We start from the raw sequence: 11,975 nt of genomic DNA, 5'->3' as shown, positions 1-11,975 counted from the left end.
ATTCTAACATAAGAATTTTGAGTTGGAAAGCAATTGGGGTTTGTCATTTCTCTATTATTTTATAGTAAAATAACAAATAATCCACTAACCAACCTTCTTCATCATGTGGTTTTGGTTAAGCATAGTTGTTGTTCCAACCTAAGTTTACTTTGAAATTTATATATATATATATATATATATATATATATATATATATATATCACATAATTACATTATTAAATATTGGAAGAATTGAAATTTAGGGATTAAAATGAATTTAATTTCCAAATTTATGTGCCAAAATGGATAAAAGAATACAAATACCAAATTAAATCCTAGTTGTCAAATCCAAAAACTAAAAATTATATTAACCCTATCATTAATATACATTTAATCATCATTCACAATATTAATTTTTCGCACTTAACTCATGAATCTTACACATTTGAATGTTGATGACCAATGTATTGAATGCTTTACTTGTGTTACGTTTGGCAAGAATATTATTTTCAACATATCCTTGTATATGAGTTTGCTATAAAGTGATTTCACTTGCTAATTTTTATCCATTTACATGATTTATTTTAGTAAAAAGAATAATATTTTTTACTTTGAAGAAGTCTTATTTTACTAGAGTTTTACTCATCCTTTTTAGTTTTAAGTTTAAATTTAGATTAATTAAATTCAATACTTACATAATAATTAAGCTTTTTTCGTGTTAATTTTCATTAAATAATCAAACAAGGCATTATTTTACATTTGCAATAATTGATACGGATTCCGGAATTAGAAAACTATATATAGATTCTCTAAAAAAAATTATATACAAAGTAGTAGATTTGTCTATGGGCCGAGTTGGGTCTTGATAAATTTTTAGGCCTGGGCCTGGTTCAGCCTAAAAAATGGGCTTAAAATTTTGCCCAAGCTCAACCTGGATAAAATGCTAAGACCCAGACTCGGCCAAGATTAATTATATATTTTAAAATATAATACATCAAAATACTATAAACATTAAAATAAATATGTTCCCAATAGATTAAAATAAATTTTAAAAATCTTTATACATGAATAACACTAACATAGATGCAACTTAACAAGAAAATACCTCTAAAATAGTAGCAAAATTAACAATAAAATAATAGTTATATAATATTCAAACAATAATAACACAATAGTAGCATCATAATAGTGAAATGACAACAAAACAATAAGAAAGCAACATATATATATTTTTCTTTTTGCAAATTCGGGCTAGGCTTGGACAAAAAAACAGTCTTACTCGAGGCCCAGCCTGTTTTCTAAACGGACTTTATTTTTTTGCCCAAACTCATTTTCAGACCTGTAATTTTATCCAGACCCTCTCACTTTCGGACGGATCAAGTGGCTCGACCCATAAACAAGTCTAGCCCATATACAAGTCTACAAAGTAGACGTAGCCAAAAATTTTATATTAAATGGTCAAAAGTGAATTATAAATTTTTAAGAGAATTAAATTAAAATTTTATCATTATCTTAACTTGTAACTTTATAAATTTTAAAGAAATTAAATACCCTTATCCCTTGCTTGAAAAATCCACTTTTTGCACCTTATATATTAATTGATGCTCAATATAGTTTTACTTTTATCACGAGTCACGACTTAATTGAGAATGTTAGGTCATATTATGAGACATAAATCGGAATTGTTTTATTTATGTATCTGCAAGATTTTATTATTTTTAGGTATCTACAGAGGGGTGGCACTGGAGGGGCAAGGCCTTACCCTTTTTCAAAAAAAAAAAAAAATTGTGTTTTAACCTCTTTAAAAGATAAAATTATAAATTAATATATAATAAAATTATATTTTAATGAACTAAAATAATAAAATTACGATTTATTCTTTTTAAAAGTTATAAATTTTAAACATTACAACGAAAATAATTACATTTTAACTCTTAAAAAATTAAATTAACTTTAACTCCTCAAATCCTTGGATTTTGAACAAATTTGGTTGCTTGAAACTAAAAAAATATAAAAGTTGTTGAGAACTATTCCAATACAACAAAATTTGTGTTTAATATAAAAGGCATGGTGGATTAAGTTTACTGGTCTTATATAACACCAATCATTGTTCTTTCAACCCTTTTCTTTTTATTCCACGAATATATAATAATTAATAAAATTAATAATTATTGATTGAGTATTAGTTCGATTGGCATGAAGCATTGTTATCAATGTAGGAAGACGTGTGTTTGAGTGCATTAAAGTGCATAATCCTTCTATTTGTGAGTTGAGGAGGGGCTCTAAGTAGGTCTAGGCATTATGTCAAAAATATATTTTATAATTTATTTATTGTTAACATAAATTATAATTTTGGACAATCTCATTATAAGTTTTGATAATATCTACTCTATTTAATACAATACCTAGAACTACCCATCGTTCTGTTCTAACCCATAAATAAAAAAATAACGCACTTTAACATATTTAAACTTACGTTTATTTGCACTAATATTAATATTAATATTCATACCAATTCCACAACATAAATTATAATTAATAGAACTTGAGGGAAAAAAGAAAAATCTTGCACCAACCGCCAGCTTTTGCAGGCTTATGGCAAAAAATTAAGTCAAAATATTTTAATTTTTTTTTGTCTTTTCCCCCATCGATTAGCATTAAGATAATAAAAATTTAGAGCCAAAAACATTATACTAATTATAATTAATTAATACATTCAAAAGTAACAAGCCAAAATGGCCAAACTAGCCGTCCTACCAAAACATGGCCTTGGGTGGGGTTGGTCAGATTTGCTGTGATTATAGAAGGTTAAATTTTTTATTAAGTCCCTGTATTACGTGTAAATTATAAATATAGTCCTTATCCTTTAATTTGTTTTTTTTTATAATTTCTATAATATTCAAAATTCAAAATTTTAGTCTTGGTCTTATTCTAGTCATTAAACTCATTATGTTATTTTCAAAATTTGATATGACAAATATATCATTGCTTGTATAATCTTATATCAGTTTGTTATTTTCGCATATTACTTACGGAATAATCAGGTATTGGATTTAATGATTGTTGTTTATATCGAGGTTGAAATTTTGAAATGTGAAAAGTGTGGATGATAAGAATGACCCAATTGGATAACATGAACTTAAATCTATACAACTTTATGCATAGTACAAAACTAATAGAAGAATTTACCTGATATTGTTTGGGTCTATTGATCAATTAAAGAGGTATAAGGACTAAAATTGACAAAATTTTAAAGTATTTGGATTAAATCTCCAATTTACATAAAGTATAGAGACTAATAGCAATATTTCACCGGTATAAGAGAGAAAGCAATTAAATGAATATAGGCAGGGTTTAAATACTAATGGAATAGCAATTGGTCGGTTCAATAAAAAGATTTTAAAAAAGCCACTCAACTTATCAGTTTTATACTTTAGTCTATTAATTTACCTAATCAAATTGAACTAATATCGGTTGATCGATTTTTACTTACTTTTAATTCCCCCGATTTTATTCATTAAATACATTCAAATAAATAACAAGAGAAAATTCAATTAATTAAATCAAAGCATTTCAGGAAATAATGAAATTTAATGTCAAGAAATTTTGCATAATCACAATTCGAAAACTGCAAATAAAATTTTCTTTTCCACTATGAAGAACCCTAAAAACAATAAGTAAATTCGTTAGACCGATATGTATTTTTTTTTTTTTGAATAAAATTAGACCGATATGTATTGAGTGCAATAATAAGGTACATACATTATATTTTTAAAAGAATTTAATTTCAAACTTCAAAAATAACATTGTTGATAAAAACAATAACAACTCAGTAAATCGAGGAATGTTGGGTCTAAGGAACAAAATCATGCTCAAGTGTTGGTTGTGTTCTAATCATTGATGCACAAGGCATTTTATGATCACCCCTAACCCAAAATGTACCCAATGCCACCGATGTATCAGATTCCTTCTCCATTTTTGTGATCTCCATTTTCCTCCACTTCAACATCACCACCATCCCCATTGAAACCAACACAATTAGCCCCACAATTCCAATCCCAAACCCTATCACCCACCATTTCCAAGCCCGCCCTTCCTTTTCCTCCGTCACCGCCGGCATCTCCGCCACAACGCAAAAATGCCCGGCATTTTTGACCTTGCAAACATTATCGTTGGTCCAATTCTTGAATTCAACTGACCCGTCCGGTTCAAATCCTACGCACTTAAGCAGTGTCGTGTTTTTATCCCCAACCTTTAAATAAGGGAAATGAATCGAAATCAGTTCGCCTTCAACTCTCAACGTTAAATTCCCATCCATTATCATGGTTAAATCGGAGTAATCGTAAACATCGAAACCGATAACCGGAGAAACTAATGCATAACCAGGAACATTGTAGTACATAGAGGACCAATTCCCTAAATTATCATAAACTATAGCTAATCTTTTCACGTATGGCAATGTTTTAACATTAGATGGGATCTTAACATATATGGAATCGGTTCCTCTGGTCCATAAACTCCCACTACGTAACCTCTTAACGGAAACTTCCATGCCGGTGAAATTAGAAGGGAGATTAACTTTATGCTCAGTACCTGTATGATGATTTGCCAATGTGAGATTCGCGTAGTGACGAAACAGAGCTTTTAAAGCTTGTGGATCATAGCTATCAGCTGAGCCACCAACGATCGACGAAGAAATATTAACAATGATGACGATGATGATGATGATGAACCAGCTTGTATCAGACCCCATCAAGATTTTTATTTTACCCCATCAAGGTTTTTGACACAATGCAAATGAATCCCCGAAAAAAGAAACCATCAAAGGAGAGTGAAAAAAATATCAAAAATGGGGCAAAAACAAAGTGGAGCTATCAGCTATGGCGTTGTATTTGGATTTGTTTGCATGAAAATGAAAGAGGGTTTCTTCAGTTTCGATTGAAATAGTGATTTTTTGGTGTGTTCTTTGTGATTAAAAGGGGAAATTTTGAAGATAAGAGAGAAAAAATGGATGTGAAAGATAGTGGTGGCAACGAGGGAGATGGAAATATGTACTAAACACACACACACACACACACACACACACACACACACGCATACACTTCATTCCAAATTTAGCTTTTGGTTATTTTTAGGCAAATAGACTTTGGAAGTTCGTCTTCCTTACCTTTTAGTTACCGATACCATGGCTTTATTTTATTTTATTTGGGATAAACTAAAATTTAGTCCTTGAATTTGTTAATTTTTTCATTTTGGTTCTTAAACTTTATTTTGATCCACATTTGTCTTGGAAATTAGCAATTTTTTTTTTCAATTTGATCATTGAACTTGGATTTCGTTAAGGTGTCATGATGCGAGTGCCACACTCTAAGATTGTATTATGTCGTCAGCTAAAGGTTTTAAAATTTTAAATAAAATAAAAAATACTAAAAAAATATAATTATTTAAAATTTTTAGATTTAAAACAAAACTCAAGTGTTTGTGCCACATCATAATACCTTAATGGAATCTAAGTTTAAGGATCCAATTGAGAAAGCTGTTAAAGTTTTAAGACTAATATGGACTAAAAAATAATAATTTTAGGGACCTAAGTGGGAAAAGATACCAAGTTCAGGACTAAATGTTACTTTATTCCTTTTTATTTTCGGGCTATTTCATTATTTGAAGTTGAACTGTACTAATTTTTATACTTTGGTACTTGAACTATGATTTTCGTCTCATTTTACCCCAAAAATGATAGACATCCAATATGGATGTGCCATGTCATGTTTTTATTAGAATTTTGCTAATATTATAGTGTTACGTCTTCATATAGACCAAAATTGGAAAAAAGTTGTCAAATTCCAAGACTAATATGTATACAAAAAAGTTTAGGGATTAAGTTGAGAATAGTTGTAAAATTTAAGGATTAAAAGTTTTTTAATCCTTAATAGTTTTGCAAGACATGAGGATTAAGATTAAGCGTTGCAAATGAAAGAGTGACAAGTGGCAAGTACCATTTGCTTGGTCAATTTCCACACGTTTTTAAAGCGGTGCACCGGCAATGCACTCCGGTTTTTTTTTTAATTTATAGGGTAAATTGCACCCAAAATCACTAAACTATTAGAAAATTTACATTTTGGTTATTTAACTCTTCAAAATTCATTATTTTTCACCAAGCTGTTAAGTTTTTTTTTAAGTCTAGCCAGCGAGTTTCAAGCGACGATTTAACGATCGGTATGGTGGATCAATACCCATCAACGAGCATAAGAACATACCTTAGATCCAAACCGATTTGATATCCAATGTCAAAGATCGAAGAAGAAAGCTATTTGGATTTTAGTTCACAGATTCATAATGTTTAAAGTCATTTCATGAAAAAAAACTGAACTACAAAAGAGAAGGGGAAGGCAAGCTTTTGATTGGTATAGGTGATGTAAATAGAGGGAATACAACCACCATTCTAATAGCCTGATGACTTAAACGAAACCTTTCGAATAGATTAATACCATTTTGTAACTTTTTAAAATTGAGTAACCAAAATGTCACTGATAGTTTAGTGACATTAGGTGTAGTTTACCCTATTTTATATTATACTAGATTATGGTACATCACGATGAGTGAAAATTAGAATTATATAACAAAAGCATTTATAAAAGTTGATATTAAAACTAAAGGAAGGTTCAATTGAAATGATAAAGTTAAAATACTCTTAAAATACTTTTTTTTATTATTAAAAAGAGAATTTTTCGTAATTGTTCAACTGAATTGAGACGAGAATTAATGACACCAACTCAACTAACTTTTTGTTTTTTTGTTTTTAACTAACACAACCAACCTTTTCTATTAAATAACTTATGATTTAGGTGACATCAAATAAAATTAATTTAAAAACAAAAAAAATGAATGTTTTCTTTTTCTAAATTAAGCAACTACCTTTCATTATAAACATATATTGCTTTTTATACAATTTCTATTATTTCTCATAAACTTTATCAAATCTTCAAATAGGAAGATAATACGCACTTAAACAAGTACAAATTTATATCTTCCTAATTGTTGTAATAACAATAATGTCGACTAAAGACTTAATGAGATATTTAAATTTTCCAAAGCAATAATTGGTTCAGTTTCGTGATAAGAAGTTTAATATTCTTTTAAGTAAGGTCTCAATTTCAAATCTTATGATTAAGATAAAAACGTCAAGAGAGTCTATCTTCTATTCAAGAGTTCAACCTTACTCGACTTAGAATTTATTTTGTAATTATCCATACTCTATGAACATTAATCTTCAAATTGACAAAAATACTTTTTACTATTAACATCAAGTTAACCCTAGAACTAGAATTAAACACTAAAAAGTTAATAACATTGTTTTTGAATACCAAAATATATCATTTTTGTTAAATATAGGTACCCAATTGGATGAAAAAATAAAACAAGAACCACATTAGAAAAAAGTATCAAACTCAAACAGCAAATGATATATTAAGCATATTAGAATAAATTATTTATGAATTAGGTTTTTGGTGAAGTTTTAAAAAATGAGTCCAATTGGATGCTTTGATCATCTCTTGTTTTGTTGGTTCAAAAAGACAAATAACGGAGCGCAACTTAGTAATAATTGGTAGGGTAAACTATACCATTAGTCACTACATAATGGATACGTTTCAATTTGGTCATTGAACTGTTTAGAAATTTTTATTTAAGTCACTGGGCTATTAAAATCGATGCTATATTGCTTTCTCTGTTCGTACTATCTGCATCAATCGAAAGCTCTCATTCCCCGTCTCTTCTACAGTTCATTTATTTTCATGAAACAACTTTAGATGTCATGAAATACAAACCAAAATTCAAACAACTTTTTTCTCCGATCTCTGACATTGACTGTCAGATCGACTTGGATCTGAGGTATGTTCTTCTACTCGTTGATGGGTACTGATTCACCGTGCCAATCGTCGAATTATCGCTTAGAGTTCACTAGCGGAACTTTCGTTTAAAAAAAGACTTAAGAACCTAATAACTTATTAAAACTTTTGAATAGTTTAATAACTTGAATGAAAACTTTCAAATAGTTCAGTGACTAAATTGTAATTTTTTTTAGTTAAGTGACCTAAACGAAAACTTACTCATAATTAGTGGCTAATAGTGTAGTTTACCTTCATTGGTAAGTACTCAATATATAAAAGGGTAAGCCAAAAATTTAGTCACATATATATGATTTAAATTATATGTTGATCACCAAACTTTAAGAAATTACAATTTGGTCTTTAATGGTCGAAAGTTATGATATAATCACTAATATTAAATTTAGGTGAAACAAAGAAGCATCAAGACATCCAGAACTTCCAAATCTCAACCTTCACACCATGGCTTCTTATTATGATGATGATGTTGAGGGGTTTTTGACTTTGAGGAGAGTTTTTAAAGCGTGTTTATTCAAAGCTAGCGAACCTTTCAATATGTTTGGTGTTGTCTCGAGTTAAGGTTTACCTTCCAACTCTATCAAGAGTCGCACAAGAGTCACGAAGTGATAGCGTCTTGTTGGATCGGATCGTGAGTGGCATACAACCATCTACCAAGAGGACAAGGTTTCAAACCTTACCAAGTGCACGACACTCACATTCCCTCAATAGGCGGTCATGTGCCATGCATGATTTGATCTAAGAAGGCGCTCCATCTTTGTGAATCATGCTTTTAGCTTGGGCTCTCAACAAAGTTGGAAGACAAAACCTTAACTTGATCCGAGAATAATACCAACCCCGTTAACCGATGAAGAAATATTTTTGTAAGATTAATTTTTTTAATAATTCAACTATTGAATTTCGATGATATTATCATCATTAATATTTGACGACTCATAAATATTTTTTACATTAAGCAAATAATTAAATATTTTTAATTTATATAAAACTTGAAATGTATGATTTATCTAATAGAATAAATATTATGAAAATAATTTTATAAAATGTAAATAAATCCTAATATTTTAAAAGAAAAAAAAGCATTGTTGTTGTGTTATAGAATAAATTTAGATCCAAAAAATCAAATAATAATATAAAATGCATTGGCATATTTTAAAATAAGTTTTATATCTTATCTATATCTTCATCTTCAAATTCAATATAATCATCGCCGGTGCCATCATCGTCCTCATCAATTCCGCCGGCGACACCTTCGTTCAATCTCGTAGTCTCCGGGAGTTCTCCATAAGCTTTGAGAAGCCTAGCTTCATCAGGCATGTATTTCATGATGACGTCAGCTTTGTCATCTTGATAATCCCTAAGGCCGACGAGGATGATGTCGTCGGCAGCTATCCATACCTTCTTGTGCATCTTGCCACGGATGTGGCAGAGCCGTTTCGTGCCGTCGATACACATGGCTTCGCATCGGCCGTTGCCTAACATTCGGATCACTTGAGCGTATTCTTGGCCGTCTTCTTTGAAGATTAATTCTCGTTTCTCATCATCGGCTTCGTTCTTTCCTCTCTTCCGATTCTTTCCTCCTTTTCCTTTGTTCTTTGGCATCTTTTTTTCTTCTCTCCGGTTGTTATCTCCGGTGATTGGAAAAAAATTGTTTTTGAATTGAAGATCTTATTCTTGATAATGAAAATTGAAATCCCGCAAAGATTGGACGAATTAACTAAGTATTTATATTAAGAAATAATAATATTTAATTTTAAAACAAATTACATGAATAATTTAATATCATTATTCTAATAAGAATAAATGAAAATTATATTTTAAAAATAAAATACATGATTTTTTTACTTGCCATACAAGTAAATAATAGTAGTTGCTTGTTAATCAAGTCAATAATATCATTAGTTTTTTGATTTTTTGGTGACAAAGCATAATTATATCGTAATTCATTATATTATGTTTGGTAATACAAATTATAATTATATAGTTAAATATTTATATTTTTAAAATATTAATTACTATAGAAAAAGTATTAGCATGATACAAATAATTTTTAAACAAGTAACATAAATAAAAATTAATTTTTCGTATGTATTATGTTAGTTTAAAAAGTAGTTGATTTACGATTACAAATAAAAATAATAAGAATAATAAATATCATATGTAATTTTATCTAATTGTTCTCTTCTGTCTTACATATTTGTTGAGTTATTCTCTCTTTAGTTTTTAACATATACTTCTTATTTTTATATATTGGCCATTGACCGAATTTATCATCACTTAAACTTGAATATGCATAATTAAGATTATCAATATCTCTTTCTTCTTTGTGCTTTTCAAAATATAGATTATCTCAATTCCACCTACAATTCAAGTTATGAAATATGGAATATGATAATATGATCCAATTTTCTTTTTTTATATTACACTGAGGTGATGTTAATATGAAAATTGTTTTCTTAGAACAACAAATGTCTTCTCAACCATATTTCGAAGCTTTGAATGTCTCAAATTAAAGAATTCGCGAGCTGTCTATGGTACTTGTGTCTAACATCATTCTCTCAAATGATATCATACCCCACGATATGGTGTAAAAATCTTTTGTATTTACATCAATAGCATCAACCTTATAATATTATGTTCACAGTTCAAAGAGTCTATAGCCAGTGCCGTATCTAGGGGGGCTGGCAGGGGCCCCGACCCCCATAAAATGGAAAACTATTCATTTAGGCCATTTAGAAATTTTAAAATTTTAAATTAGTAAAGGTAAAATTACATTTTACCCCTCTTAAAAATGATAAAAATTTAATTTAATCATTTAAAATTATAAAGATATTAATTATTAAAAATTATAATTTAATTTTGCTCCTTCAAAAAAATTTCTGGCTTCGCTCCTGTCTATAGCTTTAATTATAAAAATTTATATAAAATTAATTTGGAGAAAAACTTATGTTAAGTTATATACCTTTTATAATAGGTAAATTAAGTAAAAATAATATAAATTTTATAATATATAACCTTTATAAAAATATTATAAATTTTTCAATAATTTTCATTACACTTCTTATAAATAATATAATTTTTTCCATACCTTTAAAATTTTACTTTTTATAAATAAGTTATGATAAAATAAATTATAATTTTTTTATGAATAAATATATTACTTTTATAATATATAGCTTGAACACATAAATAAGTTATACCTATACTTTTTGACTATAAGTTTTATAAATAAATATATTATAATATTTTTATAATATGTAAATTATTATTTATATTAAACTTTTTTATCATAACTTTAGAGTTTTTTAGAATTTAAATAATATAATTTTTTGTTATAAAAAATACATAAATTATTTTATAATATCATTTTTAGAATTTATAATATAGTAACTTTTTGCCATAACAATTTCAAACACTTATACGTGTTCTTGCTTATAATATAATTTTTATAACTTGTACAAAAACAATTTTTTAAAAAATTAGATTTAAGTGTAATTACTTATGTAATTATTCTAATTCTCACCCTCTCTTAAGAAATAGAAAGTGTAATTACACCCAATTCAATGAGACCCACTAATTACAATGGTTACCCAAACATGATACTGTTACGTAATTACAAGCAATTACACCTAAATATTATTAGGTGGTTTTCCAAACACTACCTAAGTTAAAAAATGACATTAGGTAAAGGGAAATTAAGTTCATTTTAAAATATGGAATAAGGCTTGGGTTGTAATATTTAAGATTTAAATCCTACTTAGTCCGACCTATTATATATATTAGTATAATATTATATATTTATACTTCTATACTATTATTTAAGTCTTTAATTGAGTTGGTGTCATGAGTCACTCATATATTAACTTGGTTAAGAAAATTATAAAGATGTCCTTTCATAATTAAAATAAATTATATTATTCGAGAGTGTTTTAATCTTTTATTTTTCTTAAAAGGCTAACATAAATTTGTAATCGGTGAAATATGAACATGGGCTATTTATATTATTAGAACATTCCTTTTATTACTGGGCCAAAACTTTATTTTAATATAATATGTACAATATAAAAATAATAGTCTAATATAAATTTAAAA

The 11,975-nt window shown here is 28.1% G+C and overlaps 2 protein-coding genes across 2 annotated transcripts; both read right to left on the bottom strand.

Moving 5' to 3' along the window:
• Positions 1 to 3,742: 3,742 nt before the first annotated feature.
• Positions 3,743 to 5,093, bottom strand: LOC108478587 (uncharacterized). Its single transcript, XM_017781051.2, has one exon. The coding sequence runs from the start codon at positions 4,730 to 4,732 to the stop codon at positions 3,833 to 3,835; it is 900 nt and encodes a 299-aa protein (XP_017636540.1). The 5' UTR covers positions 4,733 to 5,093; the 3' UTR covers positions 3,743 to 3,832.
• Positions 5,094 to 8,945: 3,852 nt separating this feature from the next.
• Positions 8,946 to 9,595, bottom strand: LOC108465877 (eukaryotic translation initiation factor 1A-like). The gene has a single exon (XM_017766266.2). The coding sequence runs from the start codon at positions 9,483 to 9,485 to the stop codon at positions 9,048 to 9,050; it is 438 nt and encodes a 145-aa protein (XP_017621755.2). The 5' UTR covers positions 9,486 to 9,595; the 3' UTR covers positions 8,946 to 9,047.
• Between the last annotated feature and the right edge of the window lie 2,380 nt (positions 9,596 to 11,975).

This window comes from Gossypium arboreum, chromosome 12, assembly GCF_025698485.1.
Source record: "Gossypium arboreum isolate Shixiya-1 chromosome 12, ASM2569848v2, whole genome shotgun sequence".
Lineage (NCBI taxonomy): Eukaryota > Viridiplantae > Streptophyta > Magnoliopsida > Malvales > Malvaceae > Gossypium > Gossypium arboreum.
The sequence above is the reverse complement of the archived record's forward strand: the minus strand, read 5'-3'. Positions and strand labels throughout refer to the sequence as shown.

Excerpts from the sequence above, each read along its gene's own strand:
- LOC108478587 (XM_017781051.2), bottom strand. The coding sequence starts at position 4,732 with ATGGGGTCTGATACAAGCTGGTTCATCATCATCATCATCGTCATCATT.
- LOC108465877 (XM_017766266.2), bottom strand. The coding sequence starts at position 9,485 with ATGCCAAAGAACAAAGGAAAAGGAGGAAAGAATCGGAAGAGAGGAAAG.